This window comes from Maniola jurtina, chromosome 26, assembly GCF_905333055.1.
Source record: "Maniola jurtina chromosome 26, ilManJurt1.1, whole genome shotgun sequence".
Taxonomy (NCBI): domain Eukaryota; kingdom Metazoa; phylum Arthropoda; class Insecta; order Lepidoptera; family Nymphalidae; genus Maniola; species Maniola jurtina.
In genome coordinates this window covers 2161551-2188302 of record NC_060054.1, presented here as the reverse complement: position 1 = coordinate 2188302, position 26752 = coordinate 2161551, and the positions used below count along the sequence as shown (strand labels likewise).

General features: G+C 38.6%; 1 protein-coding gene and 1 long non-coding RNA gene across 17 annotated transcripts in view; both read right to left on the bottom strand.

The window, feature by feature from the left end:
* The window catches only part of LOC123878542 (zinc finger protein 23-like), a 62757-nt gene that overhangs the window by 30854 nt on the left and 5151 nt on the right, over positions 1–26752 (bottom strand). For 8 of the 16 annotated variants that reach the window (XM_045925760.1, XM_045925762.1, XM_045925765.1 and 5 more), the window contains exon 4: positions 25578–25778. In XM_045925760.1, the coding sequence (XP_045781716.1) occupies positions 25578–25778 (201 nt within the window). Of the gene's footprint in view, positions 1–3; positions 1223–2487; positions 3939–5379; positions 6446–10335; positions 11690–12653; positions 13797–16791; positions 17726–25577; positions 25779–26752 lie in introns of those variants that run through there. The other 8 variants (XR_006798841.1, XM_045925766.1, XM_045925768.1 and 5 more) reach the window with 8 other exon arrangements.
* On the bottom strand, positions 8987–9185 carry LOC123878562. Its single transcript, XR_006798844.1, has 2 exons — positions 9101–9185; positions 8987–9064 (listed from the first exon to the last, which is right to left on the bottom strand). It is a non-coding gene; the product is annotated as an uncharacterized LOC123878562 (long non-coding RNA).

Here is a 26752-nt window from a genome sequence, read left to right as displayed (position 1 = left end):
AAAACAAAAAAGAAATTGGTCAATTTCACAACCAATGTGCACCAGCCTACGAGCAAGAAAACCCATTCAATTTATGAGTAAAAATATTCACGAAATCCATTTCAACGTTTATTTCGAATAGCGCAAGTCAACAAACTAACAAAGAAAGTATAGAGTTAAATTCACAATGTTATTTCTGGGTGATGGGACTTCATGTGGCCGGTAAGGCTGACTTTTTGAGCAAACTGCTTCTTACAAATGACGCAGACAAATCGTTTATTATCGCTATGGATCCACATGTGCTGCAGCAAATTCTTTTTCCTCGAAAACGTTTTCGAGCACTCATCGCAACGAAAGGGTTTCTCTCCGGTGTGACAGAATCTGTGTTCCTCCATTTGTTTCTTCGTGCTGAACTTGATATGGCAACATGGACACTTGTAACTGTTACCACTGTGTACCAATGAGAAGTGGTTGTAGAATGGTTTCCGAGAGTTAAAAGTCTGATCGCAGTCGGGACATTCGTACACTCTCTTCGCTCTACCGTGAACCATCATGAGATGCTCCTGTTTCTTTTCCCAGGATATGAATCGGTCCCCACACGTAACGCAACAGAAAGGCCAGCAGGGCTTAGACATTTTAATGTGCTCCCTCTTCATTTCCAACGTCGGATAGTGACTCCAGCACTTCCTACACACGTGGCTTCCCGAATGGTTGCATCGAGTGTGGTGTTTTAACGCCTCGTTAGTTAGATACATGCGTCCACAGATGTCGCAAGTGTATCTCCGATAGTGAGAGGTTGTGTGTCTGCAGAGTTGTACGAGCGATGCGAATTTTTTATCGCAAAGGGCACAGATCCACTTATCGGCACTCAAACGGTATGGATGCATGCCTATATCGAAATCTGTGTTCATCTGCGAGAATCCATGGGTATCTCGGATATGTGCCGCGATCTCGTCCAGGCTATAACACGGCGTGGAGCATAGTCTGCATTTGAGGTTAGTTAGATCAACTTTTATGTACTCCTTCCCACTGGAGCAGTGTGCGAATGCGGTGGAGACAGTGAACGATTCGTGGCATTCGTCCATATGGGCCCGGTAATCGTTCGGATTGGTGTACTCCTCGTGACAGTAGACGCATAGCATATTGTCTTTGCCGCGCACTCTGAAGGGGTACGCGGTAGAGTGTTCCAACACTAGTTCTGCGTTGCGTTTCGCCTTCTGTATGCTACTGGCCGGTTGCGTGACTAGAAAAGAAAGAAAATTCCCTTGTTGACTCAAGTCTCCTGGAACGTATGTGAATTGGTATTATCGATTGTAAGGAAAATCTATACATATAATAAAATTGTAGAAAAGTGGTGTCTGTACAATGGAAATATATAAAATGGGTTGTTATTATATCGATGCCGAACCCGAAATTGTAATTAATTTTTTTTTTGTCTGTTTGTCTGTGTGTTTGTGCACGCTAATATCAGAAACGGCTTATTCAATTTAGATAGGGTTTTCACTAATATATTGTAGTAAGCTTCACTTAACATTTAGTGTTTATTTCATGTCAATCGGTTCATAAATAAAAAAAGTTATGTCAATTTAAAGAATCACGGCGAACATTTTTAACGTACAGAGTACGTACTACACGCCTCGCGCCTGAGCGTCCGTGGCTATATAAAGCGCGGTCACTATTCCATGCGAACGAAGTCGCGGGCACAGCTAGTTACAAATAAATAGTGACCTCAAGTAGTAATTGTATTACTTACTAGTGCTATTCACAAATGGAAAAGAATTACTTGTCAATAGTAGCATAGCAATAAGTTTAATGATTTTTTTAAACCTAAATAGATACCCGAGCAAGATTAAAAGTTCTTTATTATTTCACAGTAGTTTAATGTTTCAATGCAATTATTATAGTTGTTCCTAGAGATACAGGCAGTACTTCTGTACATAATAGTAATAAAATTAATTATTACCATATATTTCGATAATATACAGGATGTTTGGTAATTAGTATATAATGACGACACGTACCCATGCTACTTTGATTTGATAAATACAATGCTGAAGTATAATAATGACGAAATAAAATTATAAAAAATTCCATACAATTTTTTTTTTTATGTCAAAGTATTCATGACCATAACGTGCCCTAACTCACTGAGACTCGTCGGCCATCTTTAAATAGGCGGAGCCAAAGATCTTAGTGAGTTAGGGCACGTTAGGGTCATGAAAACTTTCACATAATTTTTTTTTTTGACGTGACAACGTCTTATAATTCGATAGAGCCGGCTGCACGCACGAAAAAACATGACTCATGCGGCGTTACCTCGCTCTGAGGCGTTCCATGTAAGGCTTGAAGCGCAAGCGAGAGCGCGGAACGAGCGACAAAGAAGCACAATCGGCCTTTGTTGTCACGTTCAACTACCGTCAGTAAACCGACTTTACAGACAACCAATTTTTTATGGAAATCTTTATAATTTTAGTTCGTCATTATTATACTTCAGCATTATATTTATCAGATCAAAGTAGCATGGGTACGTGTCCTCATTATATACTAATTACCAAACATGCTGTAGATGGCTCTTATTTCTTATTAAGTCTAAGCAATACTATGCACGTATATTAAACAGAGCAATTCTTTAAATTATAAAGTTATATCTTATCTAGTCATAAAATGAACATCTACAAAATTTAATACTTCTGTCTATGTAAGTAAATATGTACAATCAAATGGATCAGAGTTCCAGCATAAAACCAGCGCTCTTGAGGCACATTATAATGCCGGAACCTTTTTACAAATGTGCGTTCTTCTATTACTTGGGCATGTACTAAATGTTCAAGTGAAAATGGCAAAACCATGGCAAAAAATCTACCAAAAGGTAATGTATGGCAAAGCTTTTAAGTTGTTTTTTTTTATTCAATAATTTTGTATTTCGGGGTGATGCGCCTTCATATGAGACTTGTAACTGACTCGTTGGTTGAACTGTTTATTGCACAGGTTGCATTCAAAACGCTTGTAATCGCTGTGTATCCACATGTGCTGCGCCAAATTGGCCTTTCTGGGGAAGGACTTAGAGCACACCGTGCAATCGAAGAGCTTGATCCCGGTATGAACAACTGTGTGCTGTTCCAAATGACGCTTAGTACTGAACTTTCTTCCGCACCAGGAGCAAACGAAATTAACGCCAGCGTGCATGGTCGCGAAATGGACTCTATACGAATTCCTGGAGGTGAAAACTTGGTTGCATTCCGGACACGAATGAGTTCTTGAGGCCTGACCGTGGACAGTTGTCAAATGCTTCTCTTTAGCTGACCATTTGATGAATCTCTGACCGCATTGGACGCATTGATACGGCCAGCATCTAGGTGAATTCTCTGCATGCTCTCGCTTGGCCTCTAACGAGCTGAACGTCTTCTTGCAACGTCTGCAGATGCGTTCGTCGGGTATATGGGTGAACCTCATGTGCTGCTGGAGGGATCCATTAGTAGTGTAGGACTTCCCGCACTCCGCGCAAGTGAAGTTCTGGTAATGAGTGGACATGTGTCGGCTGAGTTGGCGCAGACAAGGGAAATTCCGGTCGCAGATTCCGCACATCAGCTTCTCGCCCTCGAATTTGAACGGTTGGATTCCCAAATGGAAATCGAAATTTATTTTTCGGTCGTGGACATCGTTCAAATGTTTCGCGGCGTCCTCGAGCGTTTTGAAGCTTTGGCCACACGTTCTGCAGCGGAGGTCCGTGCAGTCTGTTTTGAGGTAACCCTCGTATGGACAGTGGGCGAAAGCCGTCTCCACTTTGAAGGTTTGGTGTTCCAAGTTCATATGTTGCCGGAACTGCGCGGAGTCGGTGTACGACTCGCAGCAATATACGCACATAAGTGAGGTCTCTGGCAACCTGAAGGGGTAGGCGGTCGTGTATGTCACCATGACAGCGGCATTGCGTCTGGCGAGGGATAACGGACGATTCTCGTCTAGAACAGACAGAAATGCCTTTGGTCAATTTTCTGGTTAACAACTCTTCAGCAATATGTCTATCTCTAGCCTCTATGTGCCAGTTTATTCTTAGCAGCCGAATTTTTGCGCAATTCTTGAACTAGTTCTAGTTAAAAAAAAAATCACGAAGGAAGTTAAGTTAACCTCATAAATTTCAGCATTAACCTCAAAATTTCCGTTGGATAACCCTTTTTAAAAGTAGCTTATCAATTAATAAGTATAAATAATGCTATGATTTTTCAATCGCCAAATAATATTTAATTAAGAAATAATTACTAATTATATGACGTTATGAGTTTATGACTGTGTTGCTGACGTAAAGGGACCAATTTTACCCCAAAAACTCCGTACAAAACTATTTAATTAAGTGCTCATTCCATCAATAATAAGGATCGCGAGGCAGAAAAAATGTAAAAATAATGTCTTAACTCTTAATGTAATGCACCTTAATGAAACTTGTGAATAGCTATCAGAGAACCTACATGCCAATAAAGTTTAAAACTAAAACCCGACTGCGATCGTCTTAATAAACGCTGAAATATTGGAGTAAAATTGTTTTCCTGTCGCTTGGTATATTTTAATGTTGTTGTACACTTATATTTATGAGTTCAGAACTTTCTCCTCTTTCATTTGACATCCCACTCCATACAATAGCAAAAAAAATTTTTTTGAGTCCTCGACTTTTTTTTAAAGTAAAATCCGTTAGGTCAATTTTTTTCGTATAAAATATAGCCTATGTCACCCGGACCCTTACAACGAATCAATTGACACCTCATTCATTAAAATCGGTCCAGTAGTTTAGACACTACGGTGGAACACACAGAATTTGGATACAAACATACATACATACCTATACACACACACATACATACATACATAGACTGCTAAAATCATTACCCTTCTTTTTGGCTTTGTCGCAGTCGCGTAAAAAATGTCGCCCTTGTCCCCATTTGTGGAGTATGTCTATATGCTTTGTTTTATAGGTATGACTCAATACACATGACTGGTAACAAACATCTATTGTCATACAAATCACACGTTTCTGTAAAATTTCAACTGTCTAATAAGTTTCAAGTAACCGAAAAATCTGTAACCAGTTTCTATGGAAATACAACATGGGAACAAGAAATCAAGTCAAGTTATTATGTGACAAAGTTATTGAATGAGCGTTTTTTTCCTACCTTAATGATTAGGACACTTTGATATTGTAATTCTTAGAATAATGAACTGGCGTACCTAACCAATTGTAACATCTTAGTGTCATGGGTTGCGTGGTCATTTCAATCTCAATTTATATTCTTATTTTTTATTGTATCTAATAGTTAATTACATATTTTGCACGCCATACATAAATGGCAAAATGTGAAGCACCAAGGACCTGTCAATATACCATCATTGTTACTCACATTTCGCAAAAAAAAGAAATCATTTCATTAACAGTTTCGAATTTAGGCATGATGTGCCTTCATATGGGAGTCGTAACTAACGCGTTGGTTGAATTGCTTATTGCACAGGTTGCATTCGAAGCGTTTGTGTTCGCTGTGAATCCACATGTGCTGCGCCAAATTGGACTTTCTGGGGAAGGACTTAGAGCACACCGAGCAATCGAATAGCTTAACCCCGGTATGAACAACTGTGTGCTGTTCCAAATGACGCTTGGTACTGAACTTTCTTCCGCACCAGGAGCAAACGAAATTAACGCCAGCGTGCATGGTCGCGAAATGGACTCTATACGAATTCCTGGAGGTGAAAACTTGGTCGCATTCCGGACACGAATGAGTTGTTGATGCCTGACCGTGGACGGTTGTCAAATGCTTCTCTTTAGCTGACCGTTGCATAAACCTCTGGCCACATTGGATGCACGAGAACCGCCAACATTTGGGAGAATTCTCCATATGGTCTCGCTTAGCTTCTAACGAGCTGAACGTCTGCTTGCAATGTCTGCAGATGCGCTCATCCGGTATATGAGTGAACCTCATGTGATGCTGGAGGGATCCATTAGTAGTGTAGGACTTCCCGCACTCCGCACACGTGAAGTTCTGGTAATGAGTCGACATGTGGCGGCTGAGCGGTCGGAGCCCAGAAAAGTTCCTGTCGCAAACCCCACACAACACTTTCACGCCCTCAAATTTGTACGGTTGGATTCCCAAATGGAAATCGAAATTTATTTTCTGGTCGTGGACATCGTTCAAATGTTTCGCAGCATCCTCAATTTTATTGAAGCTTTCGCCACATGTTCTGCAGCGGAGATCCGTGCAGTCTGTTTTGAGGTAACCCTCGTATGGACAGTGGGCGAAAGCCGCCTCCACTTTGAAGGTTCCGTGCTCTGAATTCATATGGTGTCGGAATTGGGCCGAGTCGGTGTACGAATCGCAGCAATACACGCACATAATGGACGTCTCTGGCAACCTGAAGGGGTAGGCGGTCGTATATGTCACCATGACAGCGGCATTGCGTCTGGCGAGGGATAACGGACGATTCTCGTCTAGAACAGACAGAAATGCCTTTGGTCAATTTTCTGGTTTACTCACTTTCTCTGGTTTTCTGGCTCTTTAGCAGTACTAGTCTCTATGTGCCAGTTTCTTCTGTTGGCATACGTTGAGAGCTTGGTAAAGGACTATTAAATCTTCTGGTTTAATTTTTTGCAATATTTCGCTAAGCATAAATAACTATGTAAACCCTATGTATAATATGTAGCATAACTTCAAAACTTAAGTTGCATAAATAGCTTTGAAAAAGTTCGTCAAAAAATGAATCAATTAATTTTATGTATTTTTTATTTATTCTAATAACTAGAAGATGCCCGCGGCTTCGCCCGCGTGGATTTCGGTTTTTTAAAATCCCGTCGGAACTCTTTGATTTTCCAGGATAAAAGTAGCCTATGTGCTAATCCAGGATATTAACTATCTCCGTTCCAAATTTCAGCCAAATCCATTCAGTAGTTATTGCGTGAAAGAGTAATAAACACACACACACACACACACATACAAACTTTCGCCTTTATAATATTAGTGTGATTTGGTACCGGATTTTTCAATGGCCAAATAATCTTATACCGAGCAATATTGACGTTTTGATATATCCTTACTAATATTATAAATGCGAAAGTGTGTGTCTGTCTGTCTGCTACGTTTTCACGGACCAACCACTGAACCGATTTTAATGAAATTTGGTACAGACTTGGGATACATCCCGAGGAAGGACATAGGCTACTTTATATCCCGGAAAATTGAAGAGTTCCTACGGGATTTAAAAAAAAAAACAAAATGCACGCGGGCGGAGCCGCAGGCATCCTCCAATTTCTATAATAAAAGAAGTTAAAAGAACTTCCTCAGTTACAGTCTATTTATCGATTGAAAATCGGTTGTTAGTGTCTAAATGACGCTGCCTAAATTGCATTCTTTTGATATTTGTTTCCACATGTTGGGGGTAGTATTGAAAATCAGGCAATAGATTAAAATTGTTTATTTTCATACTAATTGATAATAAAATTATTTTATCCTGTACAATCGTTCTCACAATATAAACTATTCAACGAAAACACATAGATACATCAACATAACATTTCATTCAATCAATAAAATAATATCTATCCCCCGTTGTTTTGTAGCATTCATAAACTTCAAGTCTCAAGACAGATAAGGGGTAGGTTAGGACAAGATGACACAATTAAAAACTTCAGGTTTACGACAAGATATAAAACAAGTGTAAATTAAAAATTTATAACACCCCCGACACAGTTTACAGTAACTAGAAAAGAGCTGATAACTTGCAAACGGCTGAACCGATTTTCTTGGATTATAGCTAAGAACACTCTCAATCAAGAAGCCCCCTTTCAAAAAAAAAAAAAAAACTAAATTAAAATCGGTTCATTACTTTAGGAGCTACGATGCCACAGACAGATACATAGATGCACATGTCAAACTTATAAGACCCCTCTTTTTGGGTCGGGGGTTAAAAACCAGACAAGTAAGAGTCAGACTGACTCGCGCACCGAGGGTTCCGTACTCGGATATTTTTAATTATCATTTCATTCATGTCATTTCATTTTGCACGATAAATCAAAAACTATTATGAACAAAAACAAATGAAAATCTTTTTTTAGAATGTACAGATAGAGCCCTTTAATATGATACCCCACTTGATATAGTTACCTTACTCTGAAAATGAACACATTTTAATTTTATTTGTGCTGTAACCCCAAATTCACGGTTTTCGGTTTTTTTCCTTTACTTGTGCTATGACCTACAATCAGTTTTCAATAAACTTAGGTTGATTTTTTTTTTATATCGTTATAATTTCTTTAAAGTTTGTAAATATGCCGTCATGTCCCTCACTTACCCCATGTCTGTAATGACGTCTCTGAATGCGACAAGATAACGGGGTTTAATAATTAACTATACATTGATATTGTCTATCATCTATGTATTATTCAAGAGGGGTCTCACCGTCACTCGCTTCATACAAACGTAGTTCCAACTTCATTTGAATATTAAGCAACCAAAGTCCATGAAATTTTGCAGACATATTCTAGAAACCTAATATCTATGTTTGTGGTTTTCTAGATTTCTGTTAAAATATTCAATTTCAAAGTTACGCAGTCTTAAAAATTTACATACAAATCTTTGAGCCCCTGTAATTTTAAAACAACATACTTTTAGAAAAATCTAAAACACCACAGACACAGATATTAGTTTCTAGAAAATGTCTGCATTTCATGGACTTTGGTTGCTTAATATTCAAATGAAATTGGAACTACGGTTGTATGAAGCGAGTGACGGAGAGAGCCTTGTTAATATTGGGTCTAAAAAACGCTTTCTTTAGGATTCCTTCCGATTTTAAAATGTAACGCTATCCAAATACACGTATGTACAATAACTGATGCTTCACTATAGTCTTTAGGGTTCCGTACGTCAAAAGCAAAAACGGCACCCTTATAGGATCACTTTGTTGTCTGTCTGTCTGTCTGTCTGTTTTTAATCCCGGAGACCAAAATGACGTTTCGTGACGTTTTAATGAGTGACTCTTTAATAGTGATGTGGTGCAATCGATTCTTACCGATAAATATTTGTAGAATTTTTGTCAAATGTGTATGAGACAACAACTATTTCTGTTAAGCTGGTATCATCTGTTAGACAACAGTTTGTTGAAAATAATTCCAATTCAAACGAAATAAGTATAGCTTGATTCTGAATTTATAAGTTTTACATAGTATTAAAAATTCCTTGGGTTTTTTTTTTTTTTAAATTCACTATAGGTAAGCGCTTGACCACAATCACACCTGATGGAAAGTGATGATGTGGTCTAAGATGGGACGCGTTTACCTAGAAGGTGCCTATTCACTCTTGTTTTAAAGATACCCGGATTGTAATTGGTAGGAAACACTGATCGCGGAAGAGTATTCCAAACCTTAGCCATGCGTATGAGGAATGAAGACGCAAAACGTTTCGTGCGTGTAGATGGAATGTCGACGACATAAGGATGGAATTATTTTTTGTATTTTTTGTTACCAATAAAACCTTTAAGTCTTTCAAATAATATGTATGTGATAACTGATCAGTGCTACTTTTTAATCTCAAAATAACACATTTCGTATATTTATTTTACTCATTATGCACGACATGTTATTTTACTAACAATATTATAAGTATAGATTTAAAACCTGGACAACACTATTTCTGTTAAGCTGGTATCATTATTTTAAAGTTTGACATTTCCAGATGTCATTTTAGTCTTTGGGATTAGAAAATAGACTAGTCATTAAGACAAACTACTTCTATTACAATTATGCATTCTGCGGTTTCCCACTACCAAATCTAGTGGAAGTCAAGAAAGTATACTGTGGAATTTAAACTCGCATTCCTAAATATTTCAAAGACCCATATTTAATTAGATTGCTAGTAGATTTACCTATGGGTAAAAAATGCGCCAATTCCTTAAAAATTAAACAACTAAAATTGCTTTATCACTGCTCAAAATGCTAAAAACTAAACAACTGCCAATGATTGACTTATCATTGATTATATTGATATACTTTACCAATTCCAATTAAATTCAATACATTAAAAAAAAAATATTCCATAAACCAAAATCTGTTGCATAACAATTTAAAAGAAACGATTGTTATCATACATAATTGTAAAAAAATATATCGTAATATAAAATATGGACTTCGTCTGTGTTGGTGTTAGCTGGCGGGCGTGCTCTGCCTTTTTGGAGTTTTTTTTTTTTTTTTTTGTTAAAACTGTCTGGAAAGCGCTCTAAGGGGGTGCCGTGCGTGTGTCGGCGAGCGCCGGCACAGACGGGGTCCATACTTGTATAGTTTAACTAACTTGTTACAAATAACTACAAACTTGACATTGGCTAATCTTTGTAAAGCCAGACGAGAGAGAAAAAAAAAAAAATTGTGCGATTCAACAGTGATTTCCATCACTTTTAATAAGATTTCATTTAACCAATAAAACTCTATTTAACCAAAAAAATTTATGGATCGGTTCATGATACGTTGCATTAAATAAAACTTGTGAAATCTCTAGCAGACCCTATATGCCAAAAATACTCGTTTAATTGAGAACCTTCTCCAGTTTCTCCAGTCGAAAAATTCTAAGTTAAAACACTTTATCTTATCAGTCATTCTTCAAAACCGTAAGTACCATTTTCGCCTTATTGTTCTGCATGCCCTGATAATCAACCAAATCCGGATGGTAAGATTTCATATGAGTTTTCCAACTAACCCTCTGGTTGAACTGTTTATTGCATAAAGTACAGCTAAATCTCTTCAGCTCGCTATGAATCCACATATGCTGGACCAAATTCTTCTTACGCGGGAATGACTTCGAGCAAACCGGGCAAGGGAACAACTTTTCCTTCGTATGAATCACTCTGTGGTTTTCTAAATTGCGTTTCGTGTCAAACTTGAGTCCACAACACGTGCACACAAAGTTGTCGTCCGTGTGGAGAATTTTGAAGTGAACCCTATACTTCTTTCTGTCAGGGAACACTTCCCCGCACTCCGGGCAAACGTACGTCCTTTTTGGGGCACCGTGGACTTCGGATAAATGCGTCTGTTTAATCGTCCAACTCAAGAATCTTTCGCCGCAAATGTGGCACAAGTGCGACCAGCATCGCTTCGAACCGCTCAAATGGTCTCTCTTCTCCGTTAGCGAATTGAAAGTCTTTTTGCACTTCCTGCAAATCCTTTCCTGTCCCGTGTGGGAGTATGTTATGTGGTGCTTCAGGGTTGTTATCGTCGCGTATGATTTTCCGCACGCTTCGCACGTGTATTTTAGGAAATGGGACTGGGTGTGTCGACTCAGCTGTCGGAGGCACAGAGATTTCGAGTAGCAAATCGCGCAGGCTAACTTATCTTTTTCTAGTTTGAACGGTTGCATGCCGAGTTCGAATGATAGGTCGATGGGCTGTTCGTGTTTGTGGTACAAGTGCTGGGCGATGTCTTCGAGTTTTTGGAATGGTTCCGTGCAAAGGCGGCACTGGAGTTCCGTGCAATCCACTTTAATGAAGCCCTCGTGGCAGTGGACGAACGCCATTCGCACATTGAAGGTCTGATGCTCCTCGTCCATGTGCTTTCTGTACATGGTGGGATCCTCGTAACTCTCCCCGCAGTACACACAAACCATGGAATCCTCTGGGAGCCTGAACGGGTACGCTGTGGTTAATCTCACGATATACTCCGCGTTGCGCCGCGCCATGTAATACGCATCACTTTTGTCTAGAACAAAAAGAAATGCCCTTGGTCATTCACTTGTTCGTTTCCAAACCAAATTATTGATACTCCGTTCTTCATCTTCCAGCTTTCCGTTTTAATATGTTCTATTGCTAAGTGGGTTTAGTTAAAATGATATTTGAATGCTTGCATATATTTAAGTTCATTTAATATTTTTGCTCCCTTATGCAGTTGGATTCCAGTCTGAGTCCATTCTGTATGGCCATCCCTTAGTATGTCCGAATTGATTGAATAAACGAGTAAGGGTCTAGGTAATATAAAATAAAAAAAACAGCTAACCGTTAGTAATTCAAGAATAAAAAAACATTTGATTCATTCTAGCCAACATGTAGTTTACCATTTGATCCTGCAAGCAATTCTATTGAGAAAACCTGGGCAAGAATATCTAGGAATTATTACTATATATGAAATATTGCTTGCAAAATTAGAAGATTATAGCCAACAAAGTAAAGATTGGGTAATAAATATACAGAAAAGTAGGAAGTAATTTACAAGACTCCATTTGCCTCAAGACAATAATAACATTATGTACATTAGAGTAGTTGTTATAATCAGTAGAAAGTTGGATTAAGAGAGTTCATTTACTACCAGAGCTCAATTAGTTATTTCAGTTTTCAAATGCTATGCTTGTTTCGCGTTACATAGGCCACTTAGTTAAATTTAAAAAAAAAATAGGGTTACGGGGTTCATATACGTATTTCTAAAATATACTGAAACGATTTTTCTAATAGAGGAAGCGAAGTTATCCTTGCAGTATCAACCTAAATTCTGCATGAATTCTTTCTACATTGTTGTACCTATTTTACTTCTTTTTACAACCTCTCGCACTGCCAAGGGTCACTGGTAGAGATCTCTTATAGAGATAAGTGCTTCCCTGTCCACTTTTTCTTTCTTTTTCTCTTTATTGTTACAACTTTCTGGTACAAATAAAAAAAAATCTCCATTTCTGCCACTAATTTTATTTTAGCAACCGAATAATTTACGTGCAATAAAATCGACGCATCGAATCACAACTGTTCATCTTCCACCGTACCATCAGGTCAGAAATTGACCAGCTCCGGATGGTAATGTTTCATATGAGTTTTCCAACTGACACGCTGGTTGAATTGCCGGTTGCAAAGAGTGCATTCGAATCGCTTATATTCACTGTGGACCCAACTGTGCTGGGCCAAATTCTTCTTCCTCGAAAACGTTTTGGAGCAAACCGGACACGGAAATGATTTCTCCTTCGTATGAATCACCACGTGTTCCGCGAGATTACGTTTGGAATCAAACTTGAGCTTACAAAACGAACACGGGTACGTATCATTCGTATGAGATAGGACGAAATGAGCTCTATAGTGGTGCCACTTGTCGAAGACTTGGCCACAATCCGGGCAAGTGTAACTCGTTGGGACTTGACCGTGAGCTTCTCTCATGTGGTCTCCCTTGATCCGTCTGGTTAAGAACCTCTGTCCGCATTGAGGGCAAGAGAACGGCCAGCATTTGGGGGAATCCACCACGTGTTTCCGTCGCTCCTGGACGGATATGAAACTTCTCTTGCACTTTATACAGATTTTGAAATTGCTGTGCGCGTACTGAATGTGTCGTTGCAGGTTTTCCTTGTTGATGTACGATTTGCCACACGTTTCGCACGTGTACTTGTGGTAGTGGCAGCTGGTGTGGCGGCTGAGCTCTCGCAGGCTCGGCAGTTTCACTTTGCAGAGCGCGCAAACCCATTTCTCCGGCCCCAGTTTGAACATCTGCATCCCGACTTCGACGTTGAGGTTGACGTCTTTGCCGTGGTCCTTGGCGATGTGTTGCGCGATGGAGGGGATGTTCTCGAAGGGCTGGTCGCAGATCCTGCACGCCAGCTCGCTGCAGTCCACCTTGAGGAACTCTGTGTAGTTGTTGGGCGTGTGGGCGAAGGCGGTGTCCACGTTGAAGGTCTTGTGCTCGTCCCGCATGTGCTGCCGGTAAGCGGCCGGGTCGTCCACCTGCTCGCAGCAGTACACGCAAACCATGGCATTACTGGGTATCCTAAACGGATACATTGTCGTGTATTTCAAAACTACCTTAGCGTTTCGTCGCGCCGTGATTAACCAATCCCCCGCTAGAACAAAGAGAAACAAAGCTCCTTTCACTATAATGTAACTTTAAGTTGCTTAACTGGGTACTGGTAGTCTGTATAGTGCGGGGGTAAGCATAAGGTAGAGCGAGCAAATTGTTCCTACGAACAAGATGCTATATATAGGCGAAAACTCAAACAATGGCTCACACTAAATTGTTTTTATGACATAAATGAACTTTTTTCGTAACTAACTGCACCTACTTTTACGTATATGACCTCAATTCCACGATAAATTATGTACTGTTGGTTCTTGAATCTGTAAACTTAGTTTTAATTTGACATACCTATTACTCACTACATGACATACCTACAAATAGAAACTATTTATTTAATTTATTTAGCGTTACTAATTTAATAATTTAATAATTATGTAACATTAAAATTAATCTTAATTTATAATGATTGAAATGATTGTGTATAATAAATGTAATTAATATATTGTAAATTGCGATGCCCTGACAGGGCGTCATGTAACTATACTTATCTAGCTTTAAGTTATATAGTTATTAGTACATGACAGCAATGAAATAAATAAATAAAATAAATAAATATATTTACAAAGATTGTTACGTCCTTCAAATTCTATTATACTTGAATAACTTTATAATCATTTGCATTTCTAGTAGGTAGAGTTAAAACTGTATTTATGGATGTAGCCGGTGTCCTGTGCATATGAAAATATAGAAAAGTCAAAAATAGTTTTTTTTTGGAGATAAGCCTACTTTGTCGTATTAGTTTACAGATTCCGAAAAACCAAATTAAATTTGAATTTCGCGGGCAGACTCGTCGCATCCAGCTTAACCATCCTGTCCTAATATGGCTGAACAAACCAACGTGGGAGCGGTATTATCTACAGCTTGCATATCCGATTAACCAAAACAAAATATATTATGACATTAAGCATTACCTAACAGACAAGGATATTTTGAGTTGTTAATAATAATTGATTTGTTTTTATATGGTTTTTATATTATAATGTTGACATTTTTGATCTTTATTTAACTATTATTTTATACTTTGCTTGTGTCTATGTATGTCTTTCTTTACTTAATATTTTAGTCTTTATTTTTATTTGTATTTAATTTAATTTAAAACATTATTTACACATTATCACAACATATTGTACCTACATTTTATTGAATAAATCATTGAATTTGAATTTGAATGATTATATGCATTTACTGCTGTTGAAAAAGGTTTAGCGGAGTGACAAAAACGACAATTTAGTTATGAGTAGAGATATTTATTCATCTAAAATCTTAATTTACATAAAGTACAATAAAATTCAATATGGCCGAAAAGGTAGCCATCTTGTGCTTATTTAAAGGTAGTTTGTATCGAAAGCGGCAAATTAATGTTTTACATTTTTCTGATACTTAAGAGCAATCTCTCCGCCACTCGCTCCATACAAACGTAGTTCGTCACTCATTGGAATACTAACCAATCATACTCAATGGAATTTTGTAGAAACGTTCCGGGAACTAATATCTCTGCCTGTGGTTTTCCAGATTTCCGTTAAAATATTCGGTTCCAAAGTTACGCGGTCTTAAAAATTCACATACAAATCTTTGAGCCCCTGTAATTTTAAAACTACATATTTTTAGAAAAATCTAAAACATCACAGGCACAGATACAGGTTTCTACAATATGTCTGCGAAAATTTCATGAAAATTCGGTTGCTTAATATTCAAATGAAATTGGGACTACGATTGTATGAAGTAAGTGACGGAGAGAGCCCTGTTAAATGTTACTAACGTAAAAAAAAGTTGATATTCACAGAACGCGTATTTTTACAAAAATATTCCAAAGTCGGTATGCTTTATTTTATATACATTACATTATGCATTGTAGGTACAACGAAAAAATTCGTCTTTTCTAGAATATTCGTTTTCGTTTCAAAGTAATTATCTTTGTGTGAAACAATAGGAAAAAGCGGCGTAAGAAAATTTGATCTACACAAATTTTTGCATTACATGCTGGTGATAAAGTCCAGTTTCGTTTGTAAAAAAATTCAAAACACGCGCAATGTATATTTTCAGCCTACATCAAGCCCAACAAATTAGCTTCTTAGGCTCAGATTTATAGAGAGTATTTGACTTTGCTCAGAAATGACTTAGAGATAAAACGAGACAGATTTTTGTCAGGCCATAACTCTGTCTCGCTTTAACTCTAAGTAAAATCTGAGCAAAGCAAAAGTACACTCTATACATCTCAGCTTTATAGTCAATCACAAGTTAAAATTCATAATCCTATCTTTAACAAAATAAAACCGGACAAGTGCGAGCAAGACTCGCGCACTGAGGGTTCCGTACTCGGGTATTTTTGCCGACATTTTTCAATATAAATCAAAAACTATTATGCGTAAAAATAAATAAAAATCTGTTTTAGAATGTACAGGTAAAGCCATTTCATATGATACCCCACTTGGTATATTACTTTGAAAGTTGAAAATACTAATTATATGTTCATGAAAACATTTTAATTTTTTTTGTGGTGTAGCCACAAATTCACGGTTTTCAGATTTTTTCCTTTACTTGTGCTATAAGACCTACCTACCTGCTAAATTTCATGATTCTAGGTCAACGGGCAGTACCCTATAGGTTTCTTGCCAGACATAACAGACAGACAGACAACGAAGTGAGGATTTAAGGGTTTCTTTTTCCTTTTGAGATACGGAACCCTAAAAAACGAACGAGTTGTTCTCAAAACGACTAAGCAGTATAACTAACGTGCGTGGACAAGTGACGTTTGTACCGCGACCGACATATGAACTTCATGCCGCAATGTTTGCACACCACGCAATCCTTGGAATGCTTCAGCTTGAAATGTTGGTAGTACGCGCTCCCCTTACTAAAGGTAATTACTTCTGCTATAAGACCTACCTACCTGCTTTTCATGATTCTAGGTCAACGGGCAGTACCCTATAGGTTTCTTGCCAGACATAACAGACAGACAGACAACGAAGTGATCGTATAAGGGTTTCTATTTTCCTTTTGAGTCACGGAACCCTAAAAAACGAACGAGTTATCCACAAAACGACTACGCAGTATAACTAACGTGCGTGGACAAGTGACGTTTGTACCGCGACCGACATATGAACTTCATGCCGCAATGTTTGCACACCACGCAATCCTTGGAATGCTTCAGCTTGAAATGTTGGTAGTACGCGCTCCCCTTACTAAAGGTTATATTGCAGTCGGCGCAACGGTCTATCCGCTTGCTCTGGCCGTGCTCCGTCTCCATGTGACGCTTCCTGACCTTCCAATCGTGGAATCTCTCTGGACACTTGGAGCAACAGTACGGCATACACGACTTTTCAGTCCTCCTGTGCTTCTCCTTAGCCTCCATGTTCGGGAAGACTTTGCCACATCTCCGACAAGACACTTTGTACTCCTGGTGTTTTGATCGTACGTGTCTCAGCAACCCAGTGGTCGCGATATAGCTTTTCCCGCAAAAATGGCACACGTAGCTCAAGAAATGAGTTATCGTGTGTCGATTGAGATGGAACAGGGATGGGCAACTCTTGGCACACACTACACAGTTGAAGGAATCCTTGCGCAGTACATAAGGCATGACTCCGAGCCGAGCGTTCAAGTCTATAGCTTGCTCGTGTATGCCTTTCAAGTGGTCAGCGACAATTTCGAGGGTCTCAAAACGTTGCCCGCATAATCTGCAGGTCAAATTTGTCAAATCGGCCTTTATGAATTCTAGCTTGGGCAGGTTGTAGAACGCTACTTTCTCGTTGAAGTGCGTATGCTCGGAGTCCATGTGCCCCCTGAACATGTCAGGGTCCTCGTACAGTTCCTGGCAGTAGACGCACACTATGCACTTATCGTTCACCCGGAAGGGGTAGGCGGTCGTACATTTTATGATGGTACCAGCGTTTTCTCGCGCAGGGTCGGACCATTCGTCTAAAACAAAAAAAGACCGCTATACCGACTGCATGATATTCCATATATTTTTTTTTAGGGGGTATTGGATCACATTCTTTGTATACTTCCAACTTATCTTTCTATGGCGTTATGCAAGGGTCATAGTGAACTAGTGAGGAAACTCTTGATTTGATCCTGAATCGACGATATGTCAAATATTAGGCTATGGGGTGACGTGAAATCAAAGGAAAATAGGCGAATCATAGGCTATCTAGCGTCAAATGTAACGAGTAACGTTTGACGCCTGCCAGTGACGTCGAAGCCTCACCGTTTTGTTACAAGTTCCTGAACTGTGCTAGGGTTGCCCGTTTATATAATTACCTCTTCTGGGGACAGAAGGGCTGACTCAAGATTTTCGCAAAGCGCAGAAATGCAGCCAGTATTCTTGGCACCATTTCACGTGGATATAACTTGGACAGTAATTAGATTATAAGCTAGCTATAAGTTGTAATAAAGAAAGGTACACAAAACATAATCACACCGTTTCCATCATTATATCCGTCAATTCCAAAGACCGATTTTTAAGTTAACTTGAACGACATTCGACTTCTCATAACCAAGCTAAAAGCTTACTCTAAAAGTAGACACGACAAAAGTCAAGTAGTCCAATGGATACTTTAAAACGATCTTTCCGTATAAAAAAAAGAATAAGTTTTAAGAGATTTATGCCAAGAGCAACACCGTGCGCCATAAAGGCATGCCACAGAGCATAGTTGAATTATTGAAAATCACACTAATATTATAAAGGAGAAAGTTTGTGTGTATGTATGTGTGTATGTTTGTTACTCTTTCAAGCAAAAATTACTAAACGGATTTGGCTGAAATTCGGAATGGAGATAGATAATATCCTGGATTAGTACATAGGATACTTTTTATCCCGGAAAATCAAAGAGTTCCCACGGGATTTCGAAAAACCTAAATCCACGCGGGCGAAGTCGCGGGCATCGGCTAGTGTAGCAATAATCGTCGGCAGATTTCCTACTATTCTAATGCTGTACAGCACGATCTTGTCGTGGCGTAAAACAGAATGCCGCATGCTGTTTTAACGCCGCAAATTTTTTATGTGGATTTTAGCATGCCGGATCAGTCCAGCGTAAAAAGCATTTTAATACTTTCATTAGTTTAGGGCTTGCATTACACTGGAGGACGGAACGATAGAGGTTTTCTTTATCAATTGAATTTAAAACTTATCCAATCAAAATCACACTGTGTGATATTATAAACGCGAAAGTTTGTGTGTATGTTTGTTACTCTTTCAAGCAAAAACTACTGAACGGATTTGGCTGAAATTCGGAATGGAGATAGATTATACATTGGATTAACACATAGACTACTTATTATCCCGGAAAATCAAAGAGTTCCCACGGGATTTCGAAAAACCTAAATCCACGCGGGCGAGGTCGCGGGCATCGGCTAGTGTAGCAATAATCGTCGGCAGATTTCCTACTATTCTAATGCTGTACAGCACGATCTTGTCGTGGCGTAAAACAGAATGCCGCATGCTGTTTTAACGCCGCAAATTTTTTATGTGGATTTTAGCATGCCGGATCAGTCCAGCGTAAAAAGCATTAATATACTTTCATTAATTTAGGGCTTGCATAACACCGGAGAACGGAACGATAGAGGTTTTCTTTATCAATTGAATTTAAAACTTATCCAATCAAAATCACACTGTGATATTATAAACGCGAAAGTTTGTGTGTATGTGTGTATGTTTGTTACTCTTTCAAGCAAAAACTACTGAACGGATTTGGCTGAAATTCGGAATGGAGATAGATTATACATTGGATTAACACATAGGCTACTTATTATCCCGGAAAATCAAAGAGTTCCCACGGGATTTTGAAAAACCTAAATCCACGCGGACGAAGTCGCAGGCGTCAGCAGTTTTCTATAAAGCACCGAGATTAAAATATGTACCTTATTTCGATTTGCCGAGTTTCTTGCTGGTTCTTTTCGGTAGGAAAGGCATTCTGAACCAGTGGTAGATGCTGTTGACGGTTCAAAAGTACTTGGTTAAAAGGTTTAATTGAATAACAAATATTTTTATTTTATTTTATTTAAATTGATAAATTCAAAATCCTGCGCCGCCCCGTCCTCCAGCGTACACAGGCCCTTAGGGTGAGATTTATAAAGCGCACTTTGACTTTGCTCAAACTTAAGATTGAGTTAAAACGAGATAGATTTATGTGAGAGATATACATCTGTCTCGTTTTAACTCTGGCTTAAGTCTAAGCAAAGTCTGAGTGCGGTTTATAGATCTCACCCTTAGAGTGTTAGGCCAGAGGAGCGTTTTTGAGTTTCATATTACACCAGAATTACCATGCAGGTCAAGCCAGGGGCTTCTTTAGAAGGACGACATGTGTCATACAAGAAACAACTCCTTTTTGGAAGTCGGTTAACAACCTTAATGCATTGCATAAAGGTTGAACGCAAGTCAAGTAGATATTCACTCAAAGTAATTTGGAAAAACGCAATATAATACAAAATTAAGTAGAATAAGTAAAAGTAAGTTAAGTTCGTTATCTTAGCTGAAATTTATAGTCATCGACGTAATAAAAACCATAGTTAATCTTAATTATGAACTAATTGAAAATAATTACCAAACGAAATCGTCAATAAAGTGAATTAATTGTAATACTTGTAGAAACAATTTCGATTCGTAATTAATTCTTGATAGTGTATTTTTTTGAATTTCATGGACGAAACGTATATTTTTGGAGGCATCAAATTTAACTTTTGCAAATAAATTAACTTTGATAGACCTCAATTTAAAGCCGATTGACACGCGCGCACGCACACGTGACACTTGCTTGTGAGGCGCGTGAATCCGTAGACATAACTGCACGCATTACGTCTAGACGCGAATATTCACGCCACGCAAGCGGTATGCCATGTCTCATACAGTTCCATACATTACAAAGCTACGTCTACGCTTACGCGACGCATACGCGGCCTGTGTGGCTGCGCTTTATTTTGTACTGAAAGGTTTGGTTTTCTCTCAACTCAGGCAAGTCTTAGGCGCTGCCAAGCAAGGTGAGATTATCGCGTTTAGGGTGCCGTTCACTGTAGCGAATCGGAGCGGAGTTCGGTAGACCAATCAGATCGTTGATCGATGACACGAAACTGCAAGGTTCATCATCTACAGAGCACGGGTCACACTTTTGAGGATATTATGGAGAACTCTCAGGCATGCAGGTTTTCTCACAATGTTTTTCTTCACCGTAAAGCGATATTACTGCTAATTTGGTATAAATAATCCGCCAAACCAGACCAGACTGTATGGTACATTGTCCATGCGATATGCACTGCTCGCCCTCCCACTACTACAGAAGCGGGAAAAGCAAGCAATACACACCACCGACACACACACCCCACACAAATCTTCCTGAAAACATCGTGCGTGCTGATAATACTTATAATAAGCGACAGGTCGAGATGGCAATCGGGTTAGGGACGCTGACCTGACCTTCATTGCCATCCCTGTCCCGTACTATATTTACGACAACTTAAAAGTAAAGCTACTAGGGTTCCAAACGCGCCCTGGTAACGTTAGTCCACGACAAACTCAACCGCGTATTTTAAGATAAAGGAAAAAAATTCGTCCATCAAATTCTTTCAAAATAAGACCTCTCGGGTCAAAAAGCATGGAAACGTCTATTTTAATGTAAATTTTTATTTATCTAATGACAGCATTTTATTTCAGTATTATCAAATTATATCTACCACACAGACTTACCTGAAAATATGAGGATCGTACTCATTTACCTATATTTTTGAGTTTTTTAAATCTTTAGATGGGTTTATATTTTTTTATTTGATATCAAATTATCCTTGACTGCAATCTCATGTAGTTAAATATGGCTAATTCTATTGGACACAATTATTATACTAAGCAAAATTTAAATATCTAAATGTAGAGCTATCCTTTTCTGCAGAAAGCATTATGAAAAGGACAGCAATACATTTAGATCTACCATTTTATTTTAGTTCAGACACTGATTTAACACAATTAGTTACAATATCAATTCATATTTGAAATTAAACCCACACAAGTTCAGAGTTAGGATAGGTAAAATGAAAAACCAAATTGCTTACAATTCATTTATTGTGAAAAAGAAATAACAATTTAATTTGAAGCTAAACAAAAATCATCCGTTATTCTTAAATAGATTAATTCCAGAAATGTTCACATTATGTAACATTAAGTTAGTCTCGATTAGAGATAACAGATGGCGCTACTAGACGCTTGCCTCGCGCTGTCGTCCGTTACCTTCGATTTGAATAACTCTTAAAGCAAAACTATGTGAACATAAAGTTTGCCTGGTAGAGATTGCTCTAAGCAATAAGGCCGCCTTTGCACACAATTGTTTTTTCTGTTTTCTTCTTTCTGTGTTGTGTTCCTTCACATGTGTTTTTGTGAGCAATAAAGACTTCTATCTATCTATGTTGTATTCTCATTAAGCCTCAAGTAGCAAGTGCAGCCAACATTAAATTGGTTTTGGATGTAGCTAATATATGGCGATGTTAGATGCCTGCATCGCGTTGTCGTCCGTTGTCTGAGATTAGTATAACCCTCAAAGCATAACTGTGTTCAATGTCTTCAATGAGAACCTCTGCAGCCGACTCCTCCAATACTCTTGGGGATTTGAGCAGTGCACCGATGTCAGAGATTAAGGGTATGATATTACATACACGGAACGAAGGAGCGACTTGAACTAGCCTACATATTCACCGCAGACACATCCGATCCTTTGCAGGAACTGATTTTGTGGGATTCGATTTATTTCGACAGACGCGTTCACACAAGCATACGATTGCAGGATCCAGCAAAAAAACGGATCCTGCTAACATTCTTATCCGATTTTGCGACTACAAATCGGTCCGGACGTACTAAAAAATGAATTCAAATTAGTGGTAACAGTATTTCAATACATGTGTTCACCCAAGCTCCAAAAAAAACGTAGGATATCCTATAAAACTGACGGCCGTGTGATCACACTAACCGATTTTGCAGGATCCGATAAAACTTGTCGTGTAAATGGGGGTAAAAGACGTGTCCATGCTTAAAAGTTAAAACTAGGTACACACAAAACATGCATTTCATCAAAATATTGTCAGTTTTTGTGCTGTCGGGTTCCATCATACTTTAGTGATAAAAAAAACTGCTTTGTGATGTTTCTTAATAACATTTACACAACTGCAAAAAAAAAAGTGTAATGTGTTAATGTGTATGTGAGTATCTTTATTCCACCATAACTTTTAAACGGCTGAAGAGATTTTGATGTTTGGCGTATCATTAGATTCCTTACGTCATCCCGAGTGACATTGGTTAAAAATATTTGAAAAAAAAATCTATATGGGGCGGTTGTACGTCACCATTTTCAGATATGAAAAATTTCACTTTTTAGTTCATTTTGTCATGTCCACAACAGCCTTGCCAACAAGATTACAACAATAATGAACGATTTAAACGAGAAATCAATAATCAAACTGACTGAAATCTATCGATAAGTTAATAAGCAACGTTGCAAACAGCCAAAATCAATCTATCCGTAATTTGTCGTTAGGTTGCTTAGCAACGTTGTTATTTGTTGAAAAGGACCTACAATATTTGGCGAATAACAACGATGGTAAGAAACTTAGAAGCAGATTGCAAATATATTGATTACAGGCCATAAGGAACTTATCTACAGATTAGGGATAGATTGATTATATTAATTTCGGCCTATAAGCCTGTCATTTGGGTTTAGACATTATATTGACTTTATAACCGCGTCCCATCTTAAACTGCATGTAATTACCATGAAATGAGACCATAGACACATGAAAGTTATGGAAAAAAGGAAAATAGCTAAACATGTTCTATCTTAGACTGCATTTCTGCTCATTTTAATGGCCTGAAATAAAAAACTTACTAGCCGATTCCTGAATGAATGAAATGAAAACCAAATGAAAATAAACAAAATCTGCGTCTTCTGATGCCAATTATGGTGCCAATGAGTTAGACAGGGGAGCCAACATAACGCCATAGGAACTATTCGTTGAAACGATCTATAGCTTATGCCCGCGACTTCATCCTGGACTACGCAAATTTTTAACCTCAACTTTACCCCCTTAGGGGTTGAATTTTTAAAAATCCTTTCTTAGCGGATGTCTACTTCAAAACAGCTAATCTGCATGCCAAATTTCAGCCCTTCAGCGCTAGTAGTTCGAGCTGTGCGTGACAGATCAGTCAGTCAGTCACATTTTCTTTTTATATTTATAACTAGCTGTGCCCGCGACTTCGTTCGCGTGGAATAGCTCTCAGCGCGCTTTATATAGCCACGGACGCTCAGGCGTGAGGCGTGTAGTACGTACTCTGTACGTTAAAAATGTTCGCCGTGATTCTTTAAATTGACATAACTTTTTTATTTATGAACCGATTGACATGAAATAAACACTAAATGTTAAGTGAAGCTTACTACAATATATTAGTGGAAACCGTATCTAAATCGAATAAGCCGTTTCTGATATTAGCGTGCACAAACACACAAAAAAAATTAATTACAATTTCGGGTTCGGCATCGATATAATAACAACCCCTGCTACTTTTTTTTTTATATATTTCCATTGTACAGACACCACTTTTCAACAATTTTATTATATGTATAGATTATTAATATGGATTGGATTAGTAGGTATGGATGAATGAACTCTTGTAAGTCATATTACACCAGTATGTGAATGTTATGTGTGTGATTTTTGTGTACAACAGCTAAACAGCACAAAACCTGACAATTCATCGTCAACTAAGAGCGTTGCTGTGTATTGTATGAACTATATAAATTACTCAATATCACATTATTTTCATCACTAAATAAAAAATCGATTTTTCGACTTAATTCACAACAATTAATTAATTATTTATTATCGTTATACTACCGGTAGTTTATTTCCACAAAATATTCATTAATTAAAGCCTGTGATAATCTTTCTCACTATTGGTGAAAACTGTATGAAAATCAGTACAGTGGTTTTTTTTTTTTCAGTTTCAGTTTTAGTTTCTTATATTAGCCGGAAACGGAACTAGGTACACCAAAACAAGAGTACAAACAAGTTTAAAACAAGAGTGAATAGGCACCTTCTAGGTAAACGCGTCCCATCTTAAACCACATCATCACTTTCCATCAGGTGTGATTGTGGTCAAACGCTTGTTTATAGTGAATTAAAAAAAACCTTTCGTTGTGAATGCGACTCGCACTTGACCGATTTTTTTAAATAATGATACACAGCCTGTTGCGGCATAGACTGGAACGCCGACCGCCAACCTGATTGGTCCACGTATCTACCTGTGTGTCGTTAACTTCAAAACGTCAATCGAAGATACATTTCAGGACTTCGTCTGTGTTGGTGTTAGCTGGCGGGCGTGCTCTGCCTTTTTGGAGTGTTTTTTTTTTTTTTGTTAAAACTGACTGGAAAGCGCTCTAAAGGGGTACCGTGCGTGTGTCGGCGAGCGCCGGCACAGACGGGGTCCATACTTGAATAGTTTAACTAACTTGTTACAAATAACTACAAACGTGACATTGGCTAATCTTTGTAAAGCCAGATGAGAGAAAGAAAAAAAAAAGATACATTTTATACAACAACATCGTTGTTTCTGATTTCGCATACTTGTAATTGCTAATTTGTCGTTTTATTAAATCTAAATATCCAAAAGTTCTTTTTTTTTAAACATCCACGCGCAAACACAGCCATAACAAAAACCCGTTTTTTTAAAAATTTTTTTTTTTTTAACAATTCACAGCAACCTCCTCAATCGACGTAGATATAACAAAATCTAGATGCCTACCTTTTTTCTTCTTCGGCTCGGGTTTTTCCTTGCTCGACGTGGCTATTTGTTTGCTTTTGGACTTTTTCGATGGGTGAGTCTTGAGTTTGGAGGAGGACTTCCTCTTGGCGGTGATTTTGGCGTTGTCGAGCAAGTCTAGCACGTCCACTGTCTCCTTTTTGGGTATTTTAGTAGCTAGTTTCGTTAAGGGCTGGTCATCAACTAAAATGGAAACAACAAATTAATTTTGATGGGTTTTTTATATAAGCTGTGATAGCCTAGTGGTTAGAACGTCCACCTACTAATCGGAGGTCGGGGGTTCGATCCCGGGCACGCACCACTAACTTTTCAGTTATGTAAGTTTTCAGCAATCAAATATCACTTGGAGTTCTCCATGTTCTCAAAGGTGTGTGAAGTCTGCCAATCCGCATTGGGTTAGCGTGGCAGACCATGGCCTAAACCCTTCTCATTCTGAGAGGAGACCCGTACTCTGTAGTGTGGCGGAAATGGGTTGATCATGATGATGATGACAAGTTAGTCCTTGACTGCAATCTCACCTGGTGGTGAGTGATGATGCAGTCCAAGATGGAAGCGGGCTAACCTGGAAGGGGTATGGCAGTTTTCATTAAGTCCATACCCCTTTGGTTTCTACATGGCACCGTACTGGAACGACTTTACGACAAAAACTGAGCGAGATGAGCAATGCGATGACGAGCGAGCCAGCACGAGTCTGGTGATTCTTGCCATGTTTTAAAGATAGTACAGCTGTACAAAGTAGGCAGCAGCAGGGTTTCTTTGTTTCTTCATTATAAGTTGGCGGTTCAAACCCCACCCACACGGATATATCACACATGGGTATTTTGAATTGAATTTCGATTTTTATGAAAACACTAGCTGATGCTCGCGACTTCGTCCGCGTGGATTTACGTTTTTCAAAATCCCGCGGGAACTCTTTGATTTTCCGGGATAAAAAGTAGCCTATGTGTTAATCCAGGGTATAATCTATCTCCATTCCAAATTTCAGCCAAATCCGTCCGGTAGTTTTTGCGTGAAGGAGTAACACACACACACGCACACGCGCACGCACGCACGCCCGCCCACCCACCCACCCGCACGCACGCACGCACGCACACACACTGACATACATCCACACCCACACACACACACACACACACATTACTAGAGGATTATACGTA